This window comes from Cydia fagiglandana, chromosome 13 (assembly GCF_963556715.1).
Source record: "Cydia fagiglandana chromosome 13, ilCydFagi1.1, whole genome shotgun sequence".
NCBI lineage: Eukaryota > Metazoa > Arthropoda > Insecta > Lepidoptera > Tortricidae > Cydia > Cydia fagiglandana.
In genome coordinates this window covers 11,945,802-11,972,647 of record NC_085944.1, presented here as the reverse complement: position 1 = coordinate 11,972,647, position 26,846 = coordinate 11,945,802, and the positions used below count along the sequence as shown (strand labels likewise).

Sequence of the window (26,846 nt, the reverse complement as noted above, 5' to 3'; positions counted from 1 at the left end):
TTTTGTGCTGAAGCCCTATGAAGCACCCGGTGACCGGTTACATTGTGTCAAGACTGACAGAAATATATTGTGATTTGCATGAAGAGGGCGTGATCGTTAAGTTTGTTGGATTTTGCTTTGTTTATTAGGTAAGTACTTAACTTCACGTTAATAGTTATGGAGAGTTTCACCCAATAAAATATAGCATAGGTTTTTTTAAGTTACGGTCTCTCCCTTAATCAAACAATGAACCTTGCTTAAGTCTAACCTGGAACGAAAAATGTACATACCAAATCTAGGTAGATCGTTATTTCGCCTGCGTATACCTACTTTTCACATCAATGTTTATCAAAATTAGTTGAGCTATATTGAGCTTATCTGGACCGCGGACCGCGGTTTAAAAGAATAGGAAAGTTTTCCCTCTTGGTTGAATTTGCGTTCCACACAGTAAACAATTGGATTTTTAGACTTTATTTCGTGTTTTCTCATTGAATCTGCTGATATAGAAATATAATTATACCTCTACGTAATTTTTGGTGTACATTACAGTTTTATTTTTATCTTAACCTGGTACTATTTGTGCTTTATATTTGCAGATCAGATTCACAAAAGCCGCACAGAAATGAGCGACTTTGGCGGACCAGGTAATTTCTTTTTTATTTTATACACCAATCATCAATTTAATACATTTATCTCGGTGCTTATGTGCTAAATTACATTCAAGAATGACAAATGTTGTTTTTGGTTTACCTGCTGAGTTGTAATTGTGTACCCAAAGTACCTAAACTAAACGATAACTAAACAAAGCCTATACTATTTGGTCTATAGATTTGGAATCATACCAGTCATGCCACACTTATGTATACGAACACATATTTCATATGTTAAAAGGTTTCATAGGTAAACCTACCTATAATAAAATTTTAAATGGTAGGTACAACCCCTTTTTAGGGTTCCGTAGGCAAAATGGCAAAAACGGAACGCTAACTCGTCTTGTCTGTCTGTCCACCTGTCTGCCCGTATGTTACCACCATTTTAGTCGAGTTATAATTTATTAAGCCACTAGGTAATAATAAGTTTAAAATAAGTATATAAATATAAATTTGGAAGGCACTCCATACATACATGTATTATTAGGTACTGAATGTTTTTACAATATCAATGATTTTTTTCTCAAAATAGAACAATTCTAACGCTTGACATGTGAATGATACCTATTTAATGAATATTAACCTTAATAACAATGTAAATTATAATAATATTGAATTGACATAGTTATGAATAATATAGCTAGTAGGTAATATACAATAATGTTGCTTTATACTTTGTTGATTGTAGGGTTGAATAGTTTTTTTTATATGTATTTTGTACAATAGACATTTTTTTAGATTAATCTTAAGGTTATTTGAATTGTACTATATGTATTTTAGGAATAAGGATATTGTATACCGTAAACCGGTTGATTGTGACACTCTCGAATCAAATAATATTGTAACATCTGTATACTGACATTGCACAATCTGACAATAAATGATTACTTACTTACTACTTAATTACTAAAAATAAAATCGGCCAAGTGCGAGTCGGACTCGCGTTCCAAGGGTTCCGTACATCACCCAATTTTTAACAATGTTTTTTTATATGTGAAACGCGAGTGAATTGCCTTTAAAAAAACCCGTAGGGGTCAGATCAAAAACTAAGTAAGTCCGACTCACGCTTGACTGCATATTTCTAATAGGTTTTCCTGTCATCTGGATAGGTAAAGAACTATTTTTATCCTAAAATTATAAAAAAAATATATTTGAGATTCTCACAATGAGCTCTTTCATTTGATATGTAAGTAACACGTTATAGTTAAAAAAACTTTATTTTTTAATTTTCTCTTTTACCCCCCAAAAGTGGCCTCCATATTTAAAATTCATTTGTTTACGTTACATGTCCGTCTTCGGGTTACAAACTTACATATATGTACCAAATTTCAACTTAATTGGTCCATTAATTTCGGAAAAAATAGGCTGTGGCAGACGGACAGACAGAAACACGAGTGATCCTATAAGGGTTCCGTTGCACTTGCACTGCGTAGGCTATCAAAATCGCTGCATACTTTTCTTGGTCTAACTCTACCTATCTGTATCCGGTCTTCTTGTTTGTACTTAGTGGAGTAAACATGAAAATAAATGAATTAATGTTTTTAAACGAGACATATTTTATCTACGTGACCATTACTGCGAAAACCTAACAATGTTAACGTTTATGTTTCCTTGTCACAATGTTGAACCAGCCAACTATTATTTGACCTTCGGTGAACCTTATTATCATTGCAATAGGGTTTACAAATTGTCTGTCGCGTAATACCTACAAATAGTAACAAAGTTATTAATTATAACCATACATTGTTGCACAGATAATAGTAGTTTGTGTTACAAGGGATCAAAATGATATATTTCCGTCAAGGGCGTACATTGAATCCTGAATGAAGCGATGGATTCTAAAGTAGAATCCTGAGCGTAATGAGGGATTCAAGTGTTATTAGCCCAAGACGAAATAATTTTGATACTGTGACACATACTGCTTTTCACATCAACTATGAGGAAAATAAAGAATTCTTAGTGTTGACACAATCTGATGCTTAAACAGATTATTTAAGCTAAAAAAATAATGTACAATAAATTAAAAATAGGGGGTCATCCATTAATTACATCACACGTTTAGGGGGAGGGAGGGGGTCAAGAAAATGTGACATATTGTGACATGGGGGAGGGGGGAGACACAAACTTTGTGACGTCACTTTAACTTCATCAGTAACCGAAAATTTATTTATATAAATTATTTTATTCGCTGTACATTTAAATAACAAATTTTTATAACGAGAATCGGTTTTAATCGTTTAATTTTCTTTCCTAAGCAGTTTTGGGTTATAAAATTACTAATATTTATATCGTCAAAAATATTTTGATAAAATATTAATAATACTTAGGTATTTACTTAATTCGATTTGGCGATTTCGTAGAAAAAATGTGACGTCACACTAGGGGGGAGGGGTTTGCCAAATGTGACCAAGTGTGACAAGGAGGGGGGGAGGGGTCAAAAAACCTAGAAATTCGCGTGACGTAATTAATGGATGACCCCTAGTGTGCTTGAATAGAAAAGTGTTACTTTGATCCCTCCTAGCAGGGAGGAAAAGTGCCACTTTGATCCCTCCTAGCAGGGAAGAAAAAGCTCATTTCCGAATAGGTGGTGTGAAAAACATTTTTCACGCCACTGTTCGGAAATGTAGCAATAGATGGTCTAAAACCAAGCTGGAAAGTAGGCAATAGCTGTAGCACCTGAACCACCCCATACAACCATTTCCAGTCGCCGTTACGACGCGGTGTAGACACATCTTGTGTCGACACCGTCTGTTTCGGTCACAATTCCAGTCGCAGAGTCGTCGCCGTGTCGACACAGTTACCAGAAATGGGGAAGGGTCGACACATGACACAAAGTGACATAAAGTGTGGTCGCCGTGTGCACACATTGTTTCGGGTTTGCGACTACTTTATGCCAAAATCATTCGTTCATTCGTTCATTTTGTTCCTGTCAAATGGAAACTGTCAGATGGGAAAATAGTTAAATAAAAATAAGTGACATTAATACGCCATCTCTAAAACGGATTACAAGACGTAATTATATATTGTTTGCATTTATATTACAATAGGACTTAAATTATAATGGGGAATTAAACTGCTCGAGTGATTTGATAAACTAAGTGTAATATAATCAACGCGCCACCACATTGTTTTAGTTTAGCCGGAAATGAAATTGTTTACTTCTCAGTGCTTGTGTTCATAAATATATTATTTGATGCATTTTTAGTACTTCGATGCGTATACTATACTTAAATAACAGAAATAACGCTTTACATACTACGAAACTTGTTAATTATGATGTATAAATATGGTTTAAGGCTGAGAAATATTGCAGTCACAAAGTAGTCGCAAATGTTTCGACTTTGTGTCGACTCTGTGTAGACACATGACACGCGCTGTCAAAAGTAATAACAAAGTTACTGGATTTGCAAAATGGCTCCTTGTGTTCATTTGTTTTCAGATATTCTCAAAGTGTAAAAATGACGTGGTCAGAGATGGGACTTAATAGATTAACTGTTTATTCGACTAATTAATGGAATAAAAAAAGTTAATCCTCAAATTTTAATCACGATTAGTTTAGTCGACCTAACATAGATTGAAATTGAATTAATCTGAACATTAATCGAATAAATTATCGATTAAATCTCGGTTGGAAGTTGACAGGGGGCCATTTTTGTACGTAAAAATAATAGAAATGTCTTGCATGCAGATGGTAGCCAAACACTTTGTCATAAAAGTCGAGATGGGTGTCTATTTATAGGTTTTAGGGAGTGCCGATTTCGAAAATGGTTATCGTTTTCGAAATCTGCGCCCCCCAAAACCTATAAAACGACACCCATGTTAACTTTCATGACATAGTGCATGGCCGCCATTCTGGATTCCAAAATGGTCATCATTTTCGAAAGTGGGGCCCCGTAAAACCTATAAAACGACATCCATGACGACTTTTATAACATAGTGCATGGCCGCCATTTTGGAATCCAAAATGGCGGCCATGCACTGTGTCATAAAAGTCGTCATGGATGTCGTTTTATACGTTTTAGGGGGCCCCAATTTTGAAAATGATGACCATTTTGGAATCCAAAATGGCGGTCATGCACTATGTCATAAAAGTCGTCATGGATGTCGTTTTATAGGTTTTAGGGGGCCCCGATTTAGAAAATGATGACCATTTTGAAATCCAAAATGGCGGCCATGCACTATGTAATAAAAGTCGTCATGGGTGTCGTTTTATAGGTTTTGGGGGGCGCAGATTTAGAAAATGATGACCATTTTGGATTCCAAAATGGTGGCCATGCACTATGTCATAAAAGTCGTCATGGGTGTCGTTTTATAGGTTTTAAGGGGCGCAGATTTCGAAAACGATGACCAATTTGGATTCCAAGATGGCGGCCATGCACTATGTCATAAAAGTTGTCATGGGTGTCGTTTTATAGGTTTTAGGGGGCCCTGATTTCGAAAATGATGACCATTTTGGAATCCAAAATGGCGGCCATGCAGTATGTCATTAAAGTCGTCATGGCTGTCGTTTTATAGGTTTTAGGGAGCGCAGATTTCGAAAATAATAACTATTTGGGAATCAAAGATGGCGGCCATGCACTATGTTAAAAGTCGACAGGGATGTCGTTTTGTTGGTCATGGTCATCATTTTCGATCTCTCGAATCTGCTCTTCCTAACACCTATAAATCAACATCTATGACGGCTTATATGACAAAGTGCACGGCAGACATCTTGGAATCCAAAATGGTCATCATTTTCGAATTCTGCACTCCCTAAAACCTATAAAACGATATCCATGACGACTTTTATGACAAAGTGCACGGCACACATCTTGGATTCCAAACTGGTCATCATTTTCGAAATCGGCACTTCCTAAAACCTATAAAACGATATTCATGACGACTTTTATGACAAAATACGTAGCGGCCATCTTGGATTATAAAATGATCATCGTTTTCGAATTCTGCACTCCCTAAAATCTATAAATCGAAATCCGTGACGACGCAAGTTATCTTTATTTTCAGATCTAACAAATTGCTACAGAATACAAAGGACAAAAAAAGAAGCGAGGAGGTAATGAAACAAGCAAAAATACAGATGATTCCTCGACGCAATTGGATGCTTCTTAAATTGTGTCCAGATTTTTTTGTCATAAAAGTTTTTATTTTTCACGTATTACTCTCACAAGTTCCGTGACATTTGGACCTTGTAATTTTTTAAGTAAATGTTTTTGTTTATCTGTGAGGATCTCACTAGAATAATATAATCAAGGTATGTTTATATTTGATAATTGAAATAGTAACGCAAAAAAGAATTATATTTGTGTCTTATATTCCTGCCGAAGACTTTTATTTTTCCTTTTCCTTCTACACAAGTTTGGTCAAGTAATAAGAATTTAGGGCTCTCAATTTTATTTTGACTTCTACAACAGTAAAGCTACGAGGCCATGTTTGGTATCGTTTTCGTATAAATTCGCAGTACCAAATTTAGTTATGATATCACATTGACACCATTCCAAAGTAAAAACATATAAACTTACTTTCTTTTAAACTCCTCTTCACGCTTAAACTGCTGAACAGTTTTAATTTAAATTTCGTACACATATATTTTGAGTCCCGAGACAGGACATAATAAGTTATCTCAAAAATCATCCTTTAAAGGTGTGAAATGAGGTGTAGGGGGGAAATCAGAATTGACTTCTTGAAGTTAACTGTTTAAGTTTAGGTTTGAAGTCATGTTTTTTTATCATTTTTAACTAAATCAAAGATGTAGACCATCCCAAATTTCATATAAATCGGTTCAGCGGTTATTGATTTCCCGTACAAATTTCCACGCCACTTTTCACACCTTCAAAAGATGATTTTGGTTATAAGATCTATCCTATGTCCTGTTCCGGGATGCAAACTATTTCTATACCAAATTTCAACGAAATCGGTTCAGCGGTTAAGCGTCAAGAGGAGTTTAAAAAAAACCGACCAAGTGCGAGTCGGACTCGCGTATTAAGGGTTCGTACATTAAGTCCGACTCGCGCTTGACTGCACATTTCTAATAGGTTTTCCTGTCATCTATAGGTAAAGAACTATTTTGTGTATTCAGACAGACAGACATACAGACGCACGAGTGATCCTATAAGGATTCCGTTTTTTGCTTTTGAGGTACGGAACCCTAAAAAGATTTTTTTAATTTTGTGGAATGGTTTCAATGTGATACCTTAAATGGATTCAGCAACCCAGATTTATACGAAAACGATACGATACACGGCCTAGCACCTTCACTGATGTAGATATATCAAGATAAAATTGAGAGCCCTAAATAAACTTTCAAGAGCGGATATCTCAAAAACTATTCAACATATCGAAAAAATTGACTGAATAAACTTGTAACAAATTAAATTAACTTTCATTTTGTATAAGTGGCCATGTCGCTAAGATGCATAGTTTCCGAGATATAATCGAAAAACCGGAAAATGGGACATTCAAAGCCCCCTCTCTTCCCCCCGCTCAAGGGCTACGGCCGGGGACTTTTGATATGTTCACCTCCTAACTTGTCCAAACCAAGTTACAGAGTCAAAAATTGTGTTCCGAGCATTTCCCTCTACAACTTTTTTGAGCATTCGTTGGCTGACCTAAGTAGCTTATTCCATTTCTTTAAAAACTTTTCTGTAAAAGGTTGACGGGTGTTGGGTGTTTATATGGTTTTGGTCGATCATTATCATTTGCATCGCCCATGATGACTTACTAGAATTACTTACGAGCACACGAGACACTAATAGTAGTTTGACAAACCTTGGTTTTCAAGAGGTATTTTATATTGACATTTGCTGTCACAAATTTGCTGTCAGATTTAGTCGCAAACCGCACGCAAAGTGCACACAAATGTGTCGACACCTTGTTACGGAAAAGTGTACACACGGCGACGACACTTTGTTTCGAAACAATTCTAGACACATTGTGTGGACTCTGTTACGACACATCTGACATTTAGTTACCACTTTGATGATTCTGCGACTGGAATGGTTATATGGGACCACTACTACAATGTTTCATTGTTATCATCATCTGTCATTGGTGACAGTTCGCTACAGCAATGAGTATCATTTAAAACATAAAAAAAACAATAAAAGGTCTTTTTTGCGCAACTTTTTCCTTCAAAAATAAAATTAGGTTATTTATAGAACCAATTTCTTGTTTAAAAAAAAAAGAAATGACAAAACCATTCACTTCATTTTTTTTTAACAATTATCCATTCAGTTCACGCTTAAGGCGTTTTTGACTTTTGTAGCTGTTTGTGGTTTTTTTAGCAAAAACGCTTCTAATTTTAGAGTCGGTTTGAAGCAAATAACAGAAAAACGCCTCTTAAAAGTGGTAAAAAAAGTAAAAAAGGCGGGATCTGAAAATACTTACTGAATTGGATAGTGTATTTTGTGTTTGACTAAAAAATATAAGAAACGCGTATCTATACGCTCGCTATAAAAATGAGTTCTTCTAGTGAAGAAAATGATATTCTTAAGCTGACGCCTACCGAAATTCAAGAGACAGTACATGCAGTGGCTAGTAATTTGCTACCAGAGAAATCGCGGGCTAGTACTTATAGTTATGCAAATGTTTTCTTATTTCCTCGCAGTAGTCGTGAAAAGCACTATGTAATGCCTCGGCCGGAAACGCTAAAGATGGACTCGTATTATTCGAGGGCCTCCACTAACGTGTCGGCCCTCGAACTCACTCGTCCATCTTTTAGCGGTTTTCCGTCCTCTCCTACAATGTACTATAGTTCAACAGACAATATAGTGGCGTGACTGACATCCGCCCTAAGTCCCTCTTTACTCGACTGCCGAAAGAAGGGTTATGTTTTTTATTTACATAGGTAAGTACAGTCACCTGCAATAATATGTTACACAATGTAGGCAGCGAAAATATCTGACATGACCTGTTTTGCAGAGCCATAAGAGTATGTCACATATTTTTGCGGCCTTCGAAGAGTAACATAATATTATTGCAGGTGACTGTAGGTTGTAGGTACATATACAAAACACGGGACGACACATTTGGCTATGCTATAGTCTCGTTAGTCACCTACACATTAACTGTTAATAACCAGTTTGTATGAACATATAAATGTTGGTGTGTAACTTAAGTTAACAACTTGGCTGCATTATAATTGACACTTTCGCTGCAGCAATGAGAGTAATTCTTAATTAAACACTTTGCATGGGGGCTTCTTACCCCCTCCAGCAGTGAATATGTTGAATATTAGCAGTACAGTATGCCTAGCACAGGAGTGACGCAACAGTATATCGCCCGCAAGATAGACTACCTCCCTCCTACTAAGTACTTTCTCTCTAATTAATAATACAGTGAGAAAAAGATGAATAGTCTATCTCGCGGGCGAAATACTGTCGCACCACTCGGGGTCGGACTACAGTACATACTTAGTAAGTACTAGTATATCTCAACACAATCGGGTACCAAATGACCTAAATTATAATGATATTGATAATAATAATTATAAAATTAATATTATTATAGTACATAATAACGATTTAAATGTGGTATGTACCTTACTAAATTCATTGATAACTTATTGATTACCAAGTATTGATGTAAGTACTTACTTACTTTGTCTCGTGGTATTTAACTGAAATTATGTTAGATATATAAATGGTGTACATAGGTATAGGTATACACCTACATAATTGTACCTACTACATTAATGTTCGCATGTAGGTACTGAAAATTAAAGGTACTACACTGGAACATTTAAGAGATTGGGTAACTTTGTATGTGTAATTCCTATAATGTCATAAGTTCCGCAGTCAGACAGACAGACATATATAACACTATAGTTGCACACCGATTCCAAAGAATGGAAAACTATCTTCATATTAATGTGACTATTAACTGTCTAGGTCCTTCCCGACAAGGCCGCGGGGGCAACGGCAATAGACGCCCATGGCGGCAAAGATCGCACGACGGCAGGGGTCGAGGAGCTAGTGCGGCGCGCGGTGGCCGCGGCCGGGGTAGTGGCGCAGCCCGAGGGAAGAACGGTAAGAACTCGCTCTCCCTGCTGTTTATTACTGTCTAGGTACTTCACGGCAAGCAGGGGCAACGGTATCAGACGTCCATGGCGGCCAAAATCGCACGACGGCAGGGGTCGAGGAGTTGGTGCGGCGCGCGGTGGCCGAGGCCGGGGTACTGGCGCAGCCCGAGGGAATGCCAACGGTAAGAACTCTCCTGTTCATTACTGTCTAGGTGCTTATAACGGCAAGCGGGGGCAACGACATCAGACGCCCAATGGCGGCAAAGATCGCACGACGGCAGGGGTCGAGGAGCTGGTGCGGCGCGCGGTGGCCGAGGCCGGGGTACTGGCGCAGCCCGAGGGAATGCCAACGGTAAGAACTCTCCTGTTCATTACTGTCTAGGTGCTTATAACGGCAAGCGGGGGCAACGACATCAGACGCCCAATGGCGGCAAAGATCGCACGACGGCAGGGGTCGAGGAGCTGGTGCGGCGCGCGGTGGCCGAGGCCGGGGTAGTGGCGCAGCCCGAGGGAATGCCAACGGTAAGAACTCTCCTGTTCATTACTGTCTAGGTGCTTAACGGCAAGCGGGGGCAACGACATCAGACGCCCAATGGCGGCAAAGATCGCACGACGGCAGGGGTCGAGGAGCTGGTGCGGCGCGCGGTGACCGTGGCCGGGGTAGTGGCGCAGCCCGAGGGAAGAACGGTAAGAACTCACTCTCCCTGCTGTTTATTACTGTCTAGGTCCTTATAGCGGCAAGCGGGGGCAACGGCATCAGACATCCATGGCGGTAGAGCTCACGGGGGTCGAGGCGCGGGCCTGGCGTGCAGCATTTAGAGAACACTAGTAAACTTATAACACGCCGGGTTTATTTTTGGCGTACCTAGTATGTTGTAATTTAGTTCTTCGGTTTCCGCACTATCGTAAATATCCTGGCCGCGTAGCCAAGATGCCGATCGCTTACGCTCCGTAGCGATCGAAACGCAACTGTCACTGTCGCACTAATATGAAAAAGTGATAGAGACATAATGCTTTTCGTTGTCGAAGCCATAGCGATTGTAACCTTGGCTAGGCCGGCAGTATTCCCCCCGGCAATATCGCCCCGTTGTGTGGTTTTCGTACAATTATTAGACAACGTTATTCATTTGAATATATGGGGAATGGTGACTGGTTTATTTCAGCTGGCCCTGGAATTCTCGGGGAAAGACCTGCTCTTATTTCGGCAACACCTGAACAACAAAATATGCTTCAGCAAATCGTAAATAACAATACGGACGGATCTCACGGCCACTCGAACTACTCTCGCTCCAACCAGAAAAACGACAGGGGCCGTGGTAAAAGGGACAGGCCTATGGGCTTTAAAATGCTAGAGGAAATATCTAAATCTGATAGTGTCGACATAATTGAAAAGATTAACCAACAGAAAGCATTTTTCACCCTTCTATTAGACACACCTGTCGACAAGAAGAAAAGCGACATATTCTTTTTGGTCCTTGAACTGATTACTAACGTTTGGAAAACTTCCTTTGAGGAATCTAAGAAGTTGCTTCTTCTGGATCTATGCAACACTAAATTTATCGACCACTTGCAACTGTATTTGATGCAGTTGCCGTACACCGTGAGCAGGGAGGACAAGTATTTCAACAAGTACTACTGGACTAGGCAGAAGGAATTTTGGAGTCATTTCATGAATTTTTGCGAGTGTCTTATAAACGTTTCACCGGCGACGGCGGTGCACAAGTGCGGGGCGCTGATCGAGGCTACGAGCAAGAGCTGTTTGGAGGGGTTGAAGGAGAAGCAAGGATTCGAGTTGCCGGAAGAATACACGGCAAGAATGACTAAAATTCGGGAAAGCCTAAAAGTCTGCGATCAGGTACAGGTAAGAGTACCTACTAATACCTACTTAGAGTACTTAAGTAGTATGCCTTCCAATCTATCTTAAAAATTTAAAGAACTCGAATATGACTGTGATACTTACCTATATTCCCCTAAGTACACTGCTAAGTTTTAGTTAAAATATTGTTTGCTTCTACGCTGCCGATAGTAGGTAAGGTAGGTACCTATAGTTAAGTACCCTGTCATTAGACGCTACTTGAGACGTGCGACGCTTAGAAATTTATTATCGCTCTCTGTGACGAAATACAAATGACCTACCAGTTCTATTTAAAGCTGTTTGTATAAAGTTAGTGAGAATGGATTAGTGTTATGGTAGGTACTTAGATGGTTATTATAGTTTTGTCGTTTGGTACAAAAACAGAGGGATACCAACGCGTAACAAGATCAACTTTGAAATTCTTACTTTCAATAAATACAATATTTAAAGCTTGATGAATATTTCCTACTGTGGGTAAATAAAATAATGTTGGGTGTAGTTTAATACATATTTTAAGCAAAATGATGCCGATAGAAATGGTAACAGTAAAAATATTTCCCAGTCTTATCAGTAGGTACCTATAACAACATGTTGACATCAAAGAAATTAAAATTACAGATTCAAAACCAGAGGAGATCAGAAGGGATTGATGAGGTCGGCGAGCCTCTCGAGAGTTTCCGTGAGCTGAGCGTGCTGCCCTCGGGCGCGGAGCTGCTGGAGCGGCGGCCGTTCCTGAGGCCCAACGTGGTGGAGGGCGCGTACGCGGACGTGGAGCACTACCTGGACGTGCAGTTCCGGCTGCTGCGCGAGGACTGCTTCGGACCGCTCAGGGAAGGGATACGTAAGTTTCCGTGAGCTGAGCGTGCTACCCTCGGGCGCGGAGCTGCTGGAGCGGCGGCCGTTCCTGCGGGCCAACGTGGTGGAGGGCGCGTACGCGGACGTGGAGCACTACCTGGACGTGCAGTTCCGGCTGCTGCGCGAGGACTGCTTCGGACCGCTCAGGGAAGGGATACGTAAGTTTTACCTTGACGACCAGATCGAAACTACGCGCCAACATTTTTTAGTTTCGGCGCCACCTCACAAAATGGTTTACCACACTAAAGGTAGCTGCGTTTCGAGATGGTTTCGAGTAAGTACTTAAAAACTGTCAACATAATCGAATTAAAACAATTCAAGTTTTATTTTTGTAAGTTTTGATTGACATCTTTTTATTTAATTGGATAATATTTAATAGACCTGTATTACTCCACAGATCAATACATCGAAGATCCCAGGAGAAAGAAATATGACAACATTCGGTGAGATAATGACTCATAGAGTGTACTATTTAATTGTCTTGCATTTGGCAGCTTTATGCTTGAAATACTTGAATAAGAGACACTTTTTCATGTTTACTAGGCATAGTGACGAACATATTATTTATTATACATATAATATTTAGTAGGTACCTATAAGCTGCTATAAGTAGTTAATCAAGAGAAAAATCTTTTTTATATTTAACTTTTTCCTTGAATGAACTATCTTGTCTACAAATATTTGTCACGAGCTATATTTAACGAATTAAATCAATTCAATTTTTATTTTACATATGTAGGTAAACATTGTCGAAGTTTGAAGATATTTGTTTTATCAATATATATCTGTATTTTTTCAGTGTATACAAAAACGTAAAATTTTTAGAACCATACGCTTCTAAGCAAAAAATTGGTTCTATTGTACTCCTCGATGAGAGCACTATGAAGAGGTTCAAGAGAGTGAACTGGGCGCACAGCAAGCGGTTCCTGTTTGGTTCCCTCGTAGTCTTCACCAAGGATAATTGCAAAAGTTTCCTTGTGGGAACCATTTTGGAACGTGATGAAAAATTCTTGAATAAAAGACAGGTTACGAAAAATTCTTTAATTATCAATATTTGTACTCGTACTAATTAGCTGCATGGTCTTCCAAGTGCTCGATACTTAAACGATGGTACAACTACCCTTAGGTACAATATAGGACCTCTAGGCTCGGTGGCGATGCTGGCGACGGTTCATGTTTCGGGGTGATTTCGAGCGATTTCAGCTACGCGGCGGATTTTCGTTTGAACCCACTGCTAAAGTATGTCGATTTCCCAATTCAAGTCTTCCTTTGCACTGACTGACTTTGTAATGCAACACTTACTTAAAGGGCTTCGTTCCCCATAAGGAAGAAGTTCGAAAAACCGACAGCCAAATCAAGCACAGCACACTTTGACTGTTGAAATACTCGAGCGATAGATACACACGATACAAATACATTACACCGAAATGTTACAAGTCAGCTTCCACCCTAAAAATATTTCATAATATTGTTACTCTTTCAGTTACCAGTCAATATTGTAAATTGTGCAATGGACTCCAACTTGTACAACGACGATCCATACATAATGATAGAGTGCGAAGTATACTTCGAGCCTTACTATCACGTGCTAAAAGCGCTCCAGGAACCCAGCTTCCCGGAGCACTTGGCTATGAGCAAATACATTGTCGATGTTGAAGTAAGTATACTCATAAACTTTACAACTAAAATTTTTAGGATGGGAGTTTAGGTAATATAGGTTCTCAATGTGAGGTAGCGAGACTAGCGACGGATCTGATGTATAAGCTGCAATATTACTATACTTAACTATATTAACTATAAGTATGATTATCTTTAATCCTATATAATCAACCTCTCATCTCAATAAATTTCTATGTTTCGTGGTCACTTACAGAAAGTCCTTGAAAAACCAGCGTACCTCACTCCGGGGACCATTTATCAAATTCAAAATAAAGACGAAGAAGACGTGAATTACATTGTCTTGGAAGATCACAGCTGGCCCTTGCAAACTGAGCTGAGCTTGAATAATACCCAGTATGAAGCGTATAAACTGGCGCTCACCCACGAGTTCGCTGTGATTCAGGGCCCGCCTGGCACTGGCAAAACCTACCTCGGGGTCAAAGTCGCGGAAACTCTACTTAAACACGCACCATTTCCTAAAATTAGATGTTGCATGCTTGTTATATGCTACACAAATCACGCCCTCGATCAATTTCTAGAGGCTCTTTTACCTATCACCAAATCTTTGGCACGCATTGGGGGCAGATCACGAAACGAAGCATTGAATCAATTTAATATAAATAATTTGAGACGTAAAGACAACAGCAGTTATTATCATGAAAGGAGAATTGAGTTAAAAACGCAGATCAGTGCATTAGATCACGCACAAGCTCGTGTCGACGCCTTGAACTCTGGAGTCTTGAGCTACAAAAGTATTGCAGCGTACAACGAAGAGTGTAAAATACTTGAAAACTTCTATAGAGGGAGAAATATAAAAGATGTTTTAAAACATTGGCTTTTTGAAAATGTGGAGGATCTTCAAATTGATCCTGCATTATTAGAACAAGTTGAAAATCCACCAGATGAACCTGAAATAAACGCAGAAGTCGACGACGATATCTTTGCTAGAGATGAAATCGATTACGATGATTTGGATGATGATGGCTCTCTGGCAGAAAAACCAGGCTATGACTCCGTTACTACATCTTTCTCGTTGCCTGACAAAGAAGACGAGATAAAATCTCTATTGCGAAGGTTTCAAGATCTACAAAACAGAGATAGTTCGCGATACGAATTAAAAGAATTAGAAAACGAGATATGTCATGTGTATTCAGAAGTGAAACTTTTCAAAGTGAGTATTTCAAATCATCCTTAATTTTTTGTTGTAAGGGTCTCTGTTCTTTATATTTGTCTCTGTTCAATTAAAATATCGAAATCTTCTCCTTTAGGATATGTTGGAACACCGGTCCCGAGTTCCAAGGATTCGCCTAACCAATGCACTAGATTTAACTACTGTTCCCCGTGTAGAGCGTTGGTCATTGTACTTTAAATGGGCCAACGTAGCCATGGAGGACGTGAAGAAAAAAATTAAACAAATTGAGGTTAGTACTCTAAGTAGGTACCCACTTTTGCATTAATTAAACTTACACTAATCTTTTCTGTAATTCTAGAGGTTATGTACTAGTATAATTATAAAGAATTCGAACGTTGTTGAAGCCCAAATTCCATGATTTTCATTTGTCTCAGAGTCGCTTTTTTTCATCTGTTACTTTAGGAGAGGTTGCGCTCTGTCGCAGTGGCCTATGAAGAGGCGAGGATGATGGTCGACCTGTCCGTACTGAAGCGAACTCGAGTCGTCGGAATGACCACGAGTGGGGCAGCGAGACTGCGCAAGTTGTTAGCAGAAATAGCACCTCCAATAGGTACCTAAAGTAAAAGTCAATAATCGTGTTTGCACCAGGTGCTATAAATGACATTAAAACATTCAATCGTGAAATAATGTAATGAATTTTAAGCACCATGTTAAGATATCTAACGATGATGCATTTTTTAAACGTTGGTGTTGGTTCTGAATTCTATTTCAATTGACAAATTAATCGTTTCAGTGGTGGTAGAGGAGGCCGCAGAAGTCCTGGAGTCGCATATAGTAACGTCTCTTACAAAAAGTTGCCAGCACTTGATTCTCATAGGTACGTGAATTTTATTTATGTTTATGTTAAATTACTTGATATCATTCTGGTTGTAGTGACCTACATGTAAGAATGATGACAGAATGGTTGAAGTTACGGGTTTGGCAGGGTCTTTTGGAGTTTCTAATGTGAACTTTTAAATACCTGATACCTAATATCTGAGAAGAAACTGGTCGTTTGTGATATGAGAGTGGGTAAGGTCTCGTTTGCAAGTTTAATTTTTGAAATGTTTGTTGTCGGAATGAAGGTTTGTTGCCTTATGCAGGGGACCACCAGCAGCTGCGGCCGTCGGCGGCGTACCTGCGGCTGGCGCGGCACTACCAGATCGAGGTGTCGCTGTTTGAGCGCATGATCCGCAACGGCGTGCACAGCCGCCGGCTCGGCGTGCAGCACCGCATGCGGCCCGAGATCGCCGCGCTCATTTCACCGCACATCTACCCCGAACTGCAGAACCACCGCTCCGTCGAGGACTTCCCGCCCGTGCGCGGCGTTGCCCACAATCTCTTCTTCTTTTCCCATGACTACAGGGAACAAGTGAGTTGAAAATGACTTACATCTTGTACACGTACAGTCACTACACATATTTACGTACCTACTTATATCGGAATGTTAGTCTAAATTCACGCTGGCCATCCTGTTGAATATGTGTTGGAACGAACGTCATAATTGACTGGATTGCTGATGTGCTGTATCACATATGTACTGGATAGTGGACACAGACATCCCACAACGAAACAGTAAAGTTATTATACCTAGTTTATATTTTACAGTGTGAAGACGACAGTTCAAGTCGTACAAACACCCAGGAAGCTGACTTGGTGCTCCGTCTGGCGAACTACCTGATGCAGCAGGGCTACAAACCCGAGGAAGTCACCATTCTCGCCGCTTACTCCGGCCAATTATTCTACATGCGAAAGGTAAGCTAAGCTTCTATGCTCTTCGATTTTTCCCAACACGAGATGCCCTACACATTTAAATAAAAATAATCTTCGTATGTTTAGCAACGGTCACTGTACGACCATCTGTCAAACGTGAAGATCACAGTCCTGGACAACTACCAGGGCGAGGAGTCGAAGATAATCCTGCTGTCGCTGGTACGCAACAACGACAAGGACAGCATCGGCTTCCTGGGCACCGAGAACAGGATCTGCGTTGCCTTGTCCAGGGCCAGAGAAGGTAGGACACTGCTTAAGGTCATAGATTTACGACCTATTGTGCTACGTCTCGTTGAAACTAAGTTACGGTGTGTATGGCTTTCTAGAACCAGGTAATATTCAAGTTCTTTCTCAAAATCCACTACATTGCATTGACACTTGTCAATATTTATTGGCCATGCTTACTCCACCGTTCAGAGTAATTGTTGAATATTTATTGTGTCATTCAAAATTATATGATAAATTATTTTTTCTATTTTTTAATAGGTTTCTTTATATTTGGAAACATCGATTTACTCAAGAGGAAATCAGAACTGTGGAAAAAAATTGCAGCTACTTTGGAGAAAAATGGATCTCTTGGAACGAGTTTGAAGCTAAAATGTGATAACCACAACGGACAAATTACTACGGTTAGAATAACAACTTTCAGTTTATATTCTTAAATAGCAAACCGGTACTTTAAATCAAGTTTTGTTTACAGATAACTTCAGTGAGTGGTTTCGTAAAAGTTCCCGAAGGCGGATGTCTATTGGATTGTAAATACAACTTGCCATGTGGGCATGCTTGCCCTCGTGTTTGCCACGCATATGACTTGGTACATGCGAATATACAATGCACCAAGGATTGTGAAAGGTAATCATCATAATTTTAGACCTTAGTTCGTCCGCTTTTGAAGATAAATTCTCCTGCACAGTGCACAAGCCCTCTATGAATGTCTCCCACTCTCCCGTCGGGCAGTCTTCGGTAGACGAACTCTGCTTGGAATAGAGGAAAGATAGTATTCAACTGCAAATTGTCTTATTACCTACTGTAAAAATTTGAGTTAAGCATTCTTGTCGCAATCAGCGGATTCAGAGCGCAGTACGGATATGACGGTCATATTTATCTACGTAATGTGACAGTGTGTCAGTTTTATTCAACTGCGTTGTCTTACAAAGTGGCACTTATTTTATTTTTATCACGCAGCTATCTTAGACCCTCCATAATTTTAGCCTGCTGCAAAAGCAATAGGCAAAAATGTGGTGATTCATTCCAATATTTTACAGGAAAATTTGCCAAGTCGAAGGTCACAAATGCCCGTTCAAATGCGCTAAAGAATGCCAGCCATGCAAGCGGCTCGTGGAAAAGTCTCTTCCTTGCGGTCACAACAAAGCAGTTCCGTGCTTCAAGGAGCCCGGTGATCCATCTATACAGTGCACGGCGCCGGTCGACGTCACTTTACCTGACTGCGGACACCAAGTAAGTAACAAAAGGTACCAAGTATCTCAGGCGGTTGGTGCTAACTTAACATAATACAAATCACAGCTTCATGCAGCCAAGTCTTCAACTCATCCGTAGCTGGCCATAATAACTTCTTTCCAGCCGGCTCAATTAAAGGGTAGACCTATAGTGGCTTCACGAGTTATATACCTCGTCCTCATATGGAACCAGAATCAGGTCCCACCTTGAGACTCTCGTAGCTTTACCTAACAAAAGTAACAAATACACATCTTTACAAACCTTCAGAAAAAAATAAGTAAGATGGTTATTGAAGTAAGTGGCAGTTGAGTATGATTAATACTTAAAAACTATGTAACTATGTAACCTATCTAAATATTTCAGGCAACGAAAGAGTGTTACATGAAGACATCCGATGTCAAATGCCAAGAGAAGTGCCCCAACAGCAGGCTCAAGTGCGGGCACGCGTGCCGCAGGACCTGTCACGTCAACGATGACCCGGAGCATTTGCGGGTAAGATGCAACGAACTATTCGAATAACTACATAGTTAGACTCACTAGACTTGAAAATATATATTCCGTCGCTGGTAAGGTACCCTTACGGACCCCTCAGCGGTGCAAGTGCCTCAACCAGCATGTTTAGGTCTAGCCCCGCGTGCGGCAGCATATTAGAGGCCCGCGACAAAGTGCCCAACCCCTCAGCTTCATGGTTTCCCGGTTGCGTGTGCCATGTACAGTCACCTGCAATAGTATGTTACTCTTCGAAGGCCGCAAAAATATGTGACACGCTCTTATGGCTCTACAAATAAGATCGTGTCAGATATTTTTGCGGCCTACAATGTGTAATAAATATAGTATTGCAGGTGACTGTACAAGTCGAACAAGTATTTCACATAGCAGCACAGTTTGTTTTTTAATAAGTATACTTGGTCAAGCAGATCTTGTCAGTAGAAAGAGGCGGCAAATTTGAAAAATGTAGATGTGATATCGTCCCATAGAAAATTTGAATGTCGCGCCTTTTTTATTGTCAAGATTTGCTTGACCAGTTAAGATATATAATTTATTAGAAGCTCTGCTTCCTAAATGGTCCGTGCGTGCATGCGTGCGTGCGTGAGTGCGTGCGAGCGTGCGAGCGTGCGTGCGTGCGTGCGTGCGTGCGTGCGTGCGTGTGTGTCTCTTCGATTGCTCAGGTAAACAGCGATAGGCTCGATCGTCTAAATGAATATTTTTTCATTCTTGAAAAAACCCTTACTTATTTTCTAGTACACTTGCCTGAAACCGTGCCCAAAAGCGAAGAAAGGCTGCACGGCTAATTTGGACGGGGACCTGGGCGAGCACAAATGTCTACGTTCCTGTTTCGAAGAGTGTATCGAATGCAACGTCCAGGTATGTAGACGTCTTAAAGCATTTAGTACCTACCTTCCATAACATTTAGAAAGGAGATGTCATCGCTGTCATTTTCTTTACGAAATAGTCTGCGATTTTTGCGAGGGAGGGGATGTCAAATGTATTGCTATTTCTACATGATTTATACGTAACGTAATAGCCATGTCCATGTCAGTCCATACAAAAGTTGCAACTTTTTTGGCAGAGGGGTATACATATAAGCTCTTAATTGCCACTCCAGTTGTTAAATGCTCTAAGGTTGCCGTCAACAAAATCTGTACGGCTGTACATTATGCCGTCAGTTAAGTTTTTATATTATGCAAATAAAGAATTTTCATTTTCATTAAACGTTCACGTTTGACAAACGGCACCTTCGTCAGCTGCTACGCTGAGGTTTTTTTTCTTAAAGTTTACGCATACTCGTAAGTACATATTTATTCTACAAGCAATTCCTGTTACATTCCCAGATAGAGCTTTGGGCTTTCACATATTTTTCTATGCTGCATGATCCTCCTTCTTTGGTTATTGACTCGCATTTCTTGCGCTTTACTGTAAGTAAATGACCTAATATCAGCAAAAAACATGTTATGTTGTAGGTTATCAAGAAGCGGTCCGGTTGCAGGCACTCGAAGAGAGTGGCGTGTCACGAAGATGTGAACGCGAAGCCGTGCCGAGAGAAGTGCGCGCGCTCGCTGCCCTGCGGTCATCACTGCAAGAAGCTGTGCTTCGAGAAATGCGGGGATTGCAAGCAAAAGGTAAATTTTCTGATGAACTGGGATTGGGAGTGAAAAAAGCGTTTTATTTTAAACCTTCGGGAAATTGAAGTGGGAATATTATCCTACTCCTACTGGGACTAAATCTTCGCGAAACTATTCATTATCACTTATTAACTCACTGGCAGATTTATCTATTATAAACAAATGTTGTGGATATTCTAAGATACAGATTTTTGGAAGAAAAATATATGCCTTTGACCAAGTACAGTTTGTAAGAGTTAACAAACTGTACTTGGTCAAAGATATCGCGGAAACGTTTTCGCTGGACAATAGGATTCGGGTACCTACATTTTGTTCATGCTTTCATCAACATCATACATCTTATGGATTAGCTACATACAGAGACGGTTTGATCATGCCTATAAAAAAATAACAAAATAATTAGGCTATAAATCTATTTATTGTATGAGTTCAATTGAATTCACAAGAAAGATGTATAACTGTAACTAAAAAAAGGTTTTGACCCTTAATGTCATATTTTTTCAGACGAAAAAACCCGTACCAGGTTGCAACCACGAAATAGTGATCGAGTGCGGAACAGAGCCAACCCGAGACCTGTGCAGACTGACATGCGAACGCATCATGGCGTGCGGCCATGCTTGTCAAGCGCAGTGCGGCGAGCCGTGTGATATGGCCAAGTGTACAGAAATCACACCGCGCAGTTTCGCGTCGCCCTGTGGCCATAACGTGCAGCTGCCTTGCAACGTGTCGCGGCAAGCTACGCAGACAGGTAACTTTTGAAATAAAGTAACTATCTAACACCCCTGTTCAGAATGAAATGCGAACGAAGGCGAGTCACCACGCCTGTCAAGCGCGGCGCTGCGAGCCGTTTCCCGTCGCCTTGTGTCCAAATTTAAACTAAAATATTTATTTCCTTAAATAGGTTTTTATTCACCTGTCAGGCGAGATGCGGTGAGCCGTGTGACATGGTCAAGTATACCGATATCACTCCGCGCAGTTTTCCTTCCCCTTGTGGCCATGACGTTCACACCTTGTAATGTTTCTCGGCGAGCTATACAGACAGGTTTTGAGTTCATGCTTTTCAATTAAGTCATAAGCATGATAAGCATTTATATCACAGTTTCCAGTATCAGTATAAAGCGCCTTCTAGAAGGCCGATCGGAGGGCCGCAGAGGTAAAGGCAAGCCCAAGCTCAGATGGTTGGACGGCGTATACCAGGACATCAGGACCTTAGTAGTGAAAAGTTGGAGAGGGAAGGCCACCAACAGATCGGACTGGAGAGACTTGCTTGACCAGGCTAAGGGCCACCCGCGGCTGTGCCTCAGATGAAAGAAAAGAATGTCAGTATATTGTTTAACCAAATGTATGATATTTAAGGGTCTGTGTCGGTGGAGATGCTGCTCTCTGCGTGCACGGCGCCGTGTGGCGCGCTGCTGCGCTGTGGCCACGTTTGCGGCGGTTCGTGCGCCGGCTGCCGCCAGGGCCGCCTGCACCAGCCCTGCGCCGCGCGCTGCCACCAGCTCAACATCTGCGGACACAGGTAAACACCCGAATGTACCTGATGTCGATCGACTTGTACCCTAACGTCATGACTTCTCTCGTACGTGGGCGCGTTTAAATTTATACAGTTTCAGACCATTCGTTTGTATTTGTACCTTACGTTGCTTTGTACTAAAACGGAGCAGGCTCACCATTTAGATAATAGTAATTTACACGCATTTTCGGATTTTTCGGGAACGTATGCCTGATAAGCACAAGTTGTCTTTTATATTTTTAAGAAGAATTTCTAATAGTTCCAATTCCACTTTGTCCCGTTTAATTTCGTTTTGTAGAGAATGGCACTAGATTTAATTTTTTTACGGCAGATTAAAACTTAGGGTTCCTTTAGATATTTATATTTGCCGCCATTTTCTACTGATACGATAGGTTTGGTGATAGGTGGCCATTTTGACCATTTCATGAAATGCCATTTTAGAATTCATCACTTCATGATTGGTCAGGTTAGGTTTGACTTTTTCATGATATGTCAGGCCACCCGATCATTTCATCAATTCTAAGATCGGCCACTACCTATATATTCTGTGCCCCAATTTGAAAGCCTCGCTCGTTGCAGATGCGAGGAGCCGTGCAACCAGGTGTGCCCGCCGTGCCGGCGCCAGTGCGAAGTCAAGTGCCCGCACTCGCGCTGCTCCAACCTGTGCGGCGCGCCCTGCACCATGTGCTCGGTACGACTTCAACCTTTCACCGCCAAACCACCTTTGACCATCAACTGGGCTATAACCCTGAAAATCGAAGTTCGCAAATTTCGGCGATTTTTCTCTGTCACTCTAATTACGCCTTCATTGCAGTAAAACAGAAAGATCCCCGCAATTTACGAATTTCAGTTTTCGCGGTAGCCGCTCTGACGCGTGCGGCTACAGCCCATAGACTAGGAATCCTCTAGACCGAGTTAAGAGCAATTATTTCATGAAACCGATGATGCCAAAAATACGGGGGTGCGCGGGACGAGGTGAGCGAAGTCCCGTGCCGTGATTGGTCCGTTCAAAGACACGGACGTCACACAAAGTCACTTTCGACTCGAACGTGGAGTAAATTTACCGTATGCGTGGCAGAGGGGGTAGCGCGACTATGCTCAGTCTGGAGGAAGTTTGTCTGTGCTACAGTCTAATGGCTTCTCTTCACGTTGGGCCAACGAGGGACGGACGCAGCCATGCGGTAGAATGTGATAGCAATATCACTTGCTCCCTCTAACGCATAAATGCGTCCCTCGTTGGCGTTGGCGTTGGCCCAACGTGAAGAGGAGCCTTAATATCAACCTTCGTGCATTTAGGCAAGGCTCACGATGACGCACCACACACGACAGGCATGGTGTTCGAAGGGTTAATTAGTTTTTGCTTAATAATAGTAATAGTAGTAGTATAGTAATAGGAGTGATTTGACTGTGGTTCAGCTCAGTTCTCAGTATGGGTTGTCACAATGACTCATTTGTCATTGCCTTGTAGTTTTCAATTGGAAGTAAGTACTAAGTAGACACTACAGCCCGCAGCAAAAAGATAATATGTGACGTCCCACGGGTAAAGGTACCTTATGGCGGTTGGCGCTTACGCAATTATTAACGCCGCTCTAATATTATTGCGGCGCTATGCGACGTAAGTGCCGGCCGCCATAAGGTACCTTTTTCTGTGGAACGTCACATATACCTACCTACTTACTTAACAAGTCCATATTGGAGGAGAAAATGTTCAAGAGTATTTAAATGTTTCGGTTAAGTAGGTACCTAGTGTACCTAAACAAGTTTTGTCAGTAACAGTAGAATAAATAAAAACAACTATACTCATCCCCTTTTTTGGAGCTACAATACTAGAATAAGAGAAAGGAATTATTTATCTCTGCCTATGCTCCATTGACAAACAACTGCCAAACTATTTAATTTATGTACCTAATAACTGCCCTGAATACAACGGGTGAGTACATTGAGTTAAAGCGCGCAGTCAATTTATGTACACGCGGTTGCATGCGCAGGAGACACCGTGCGCCCGCGCGTGCGTGCACTCCGTGTGCGTGCGCGTATGCGGCGCGACGTGCTCGCGTGCGCCGTGCTCGGAGCCGTGCGCGCTCGCGCTGGCGTGCGGCCACCCGTGCCGCGGGCTCTGCGGCGAGCCCTGCCCGCTGGCCTGCCGCCTCTGCGACCCCGCAGGCTTCCCCACCGACCTGCTCGGTGATCCCTACGATGACGACGTCAAGTATGTGCATTGTGCGGTTCAAATACCTTTTGCATATATCTCGAGTTCTCGCCAAACACTGCTAATATTTTAAATGTTGTAATTTCAGGCTAATTCAGCTCCAGGATTGTCCTCACATTTTTGACGTCGATACCTTGGATACTCTAATGAACAGCGAGGATGATACTGTCCAACTAAAGGCATGCCCTTGGTGCCGTCAACCTATCGTCAATACCTATCGGTACAAAGACTTGATTAATAAATTACTGAAAAATGACATCAATCCAATAAAAGCAAGGGTGTATGGGACGGACGCTCAAAGAAAAACGAAGAAAATGGAAATGGTTAATAAAGTATCACAACTAACCGACGCACATAGGAGAACTATCTCAGGTAAATTTTTGATTACTAATTGAATTATATTATCTAGTATAATTTGTGATTATTGATGAAGCAAAATACAAACATTTTTTACTTACTTTACAGCAAGTAAAGAATGGAGCAATGCCTTACATGTGGTGATTAAGATCATTAAACGCGCGCAAAATGACAGAAAAATATCACTTCTACAGTTGGAGATGAACGATATATACATGAACTTCTTGGATACTATCGGTCAATACTATATGAAGTACAAAGATGCATATTTATCGGAACTGGATGTGGAAATGAAAACTGAAGTGAAACTGCTTTGCAACGTACTCACTACTAATTCACACAAGATCAGTGAGCAACAACAATTGGACATAGATAATGAGCTTAAGCGTATGAATTCGATGATCCAATTAGCCAAGATATTAAGTCACGAAAGCTACAGATCTTCGAAGACTAATGAGATTGTGATGCAAGCCAGTGCCGCTGCAAACGACGCTGTTCTGAGTTGGCGCGTATTTGACGAAGGTAAGGGAGTGGAATGCTTAAAGAAACTTGAAAATGCGGTGAAGTTGTCGGGCATAGCGAGCAGGGAGGAGCGTGCGATGATAGTGAAAGTGATAGGGCTGAAGGCGGGGCACTGGTACAAGTGCCCCAACGGGCACTTCTACTGTATCGGCGACTGCGGCGGCGCCATGGTGTTGTCTAAGTGTCCGGACTGCGGCGCGGCAATCGGCGGCCAGGGCCACCAGCTGACCGCGGGCAATCAACACGCCGGGGAGATGGACGGATCGCGGTTCGCTGCCTGGTCCCAGGAAGCCAATAATATGGCGAATTTCAATTTTGATTAGGATAAGCTTTCACTGTCTAATAAGCATAGGAAACTTTCATGTCGGCTACTTATAACTACGTAAAACCTATGTCTTAATTACAAGTAACTAGAACAATGAAAGTACCTACGTTAAGTAAAATTTACGTATGTTAACATTGAAATGTGTCCAAATTATATCGTTCATTATACTTCCATTGCTTTAACTGCTAGAATAGAAAAATTGATTACTAGCCAAGTATAAAACTAACATCATGATTGTACACACTTATTAGTATAATTTACCAATGCCTTACGTGTGATGATATTGATTTGTTATTGTTTCATGACATGCTATATACAACCCAACAGTGCAGTGGTATTAGCTTTAGTGAATATTAATAAAAGTTAAGACTATAAAGTTTTATACTGATTATAAAAAATCTAATCTATAGTGTCGTTTGTCTATGATGATTCAACAGAAATGTTTAAGTGCTTAAGATTATATGCAACTTATGTTAGGGTGAGGGGCTGAGGGGTTTACTACCTTTGTTTTGCATGTTTTATTTTTGACTTATCAAATTGTGTTTTAAAATCGCTTTATAATTAATAGTTATTGGTTTTACAAGGGGGCAAAGTTGTTGCAACCCTCGCAACGCTCAAGATTACATTTTTCGAACCACTCGCTACGCTCGTGCTTCAATTTTGGAATCTTTCGCTTGCTCGGGTATCAATATTAGCACGAGCGGTTAAACAAAATTTGCCCCCGAGTGAAACACATAATTTTTACCACACCAACCCGAAGCAAATATTATTTAAATGTAAAATATCAAACAAAATCAAATCCAAATGAATGTTATTAAATATTTATCATTTAAAAGTCAATTCTACCGGCAAACATAAGAAATCAAGTCAAAATTTGCATTTGATTACTCTGCCTCACATGTGAATAAAATGCAAGTTTGCTATCAGTTTTTGAAGTGCAAAGTAGCTGCCTTTCTGAGATGGTGTGGTGAAAATATAATTTAATGTGAAAATTTAATAGTTCATTTAAGGAAAAAATCATTGTCTTGGGCGAAATATAAAAAAGTATTTGTTATTTCTAGACATGATTAATCGTTAGCAGACGTCTCTGCTTGAAATAAAATTTAAAAAATTTAATTAATTTTAACAATTTATTTTAGCCAACTTGTAGATCTGTAGTTTAGTTTCAGATTATCACAATTAGTAAGTACCTATTATTATTATTATTTGGAGCCTTAACTTAAGTCACCCACCTATACCTAAGTTTTATTAAATAAATTATCTTACTCGATGCTTAGTTTCATTTGTGGTATTCATGCATCTATACTTCTCTAAATATTTCAACTTTGACGAACTTACCTTTCATATTACAGAAAACACATGTGTAGAAAAGGAATGAGTC

At 40.5% G+C, this 26,846-nt stretch overlaps 1 protein-coding gene and 1 long non-coding RNA gene across 2 annotated transcripts; both read left to right on the top strand.

Annotated features, from left to right (window-relative positions):
• The first annotated feature begins 26 nt into the window (after positions 1-26).
• On the top strand, positions 27-9,641 carry LOC134669807 (uncharacterized). The gene is made up of 3 exons (XR_010098984.1): positions 27-128; positions 576-623; positions 9,515-9,641. It is a non-coding gene; the product is annotated as an uncharacterized LOC134669807 (long non-coding RNA).
• Positions 9,642-9,919: 278 nt separating this feature from the next.
• Positions 9,920-26,665, top strand: LOC134670279 (NFX1-type zinc finger-containing protein 1-like). Its single transcript, XM_063528023.1, has 25 exons — positions 9,920-9,997; positions 10,809-11,506; positions 12,119-12,341; positions 12,753-12,798; positions 13,155-13,380; positions 13,839-14,012; positions 14,229-15,185; positions 15,283-15,435; positions 15,609-15,756; positions 15,940-16,023; positions 16,289-16,557; positions 16,794-16,940; positions 17,025-17,199; positions 17,445-17,587; positions 17,659-17,810; positions 18,224-18,416; positions 18,780-18,908; positions 19,659-19,781; positions 20,378-20,536; positions 21,044-21,287; positions 21,896-22,058; positions 22,632-22,743; positions 24,041-24,261; positions 24,350-24,633; positions 24,727-26,665. The coding sequence occupies exons 2-25, from the start codon at positions 10,871-10,873 to the stop codon at positions 25,461-25,463; spliced, it is 5,898 nt and encodes a 1,965-aa protein (XP_063384093.1). The 5' UTR covers positions 9,920-9,997; positions 10,809-10,870; the 3' UTR covers positions 25,464-26,665.
• Positions 26,666-26,846: the final 181 nt, after the last annotated feature.

What these genes read in the sequence shown, in the direction of transcription:
- LOC134670279 (XM_063528023.1), top strand. Translation starts at nt 10,871, where the DNA reads ATGCTTCAGCAAATCGTAAATAACAATACGGACGGATCTCACGGCCAC. An exon ending in ACCGCTCAGGGAAGGGATAC is followed by an intron (nt 12,342 to 12,752) that starts GTAAGTTTCCGT and finishes ATTACTCCACAG; the next exon opens with ATCAATACATCGAAGATCCC. An exon ending in GCGGGGATTGCAAGCAAAAG is followed by an intron (nt 20,537 to 21,043) that starts GTAAATTTTCTG and finishes ATATTTTTTCAG; the next exon opens with ACGAAAAAACCCGTACCAGG.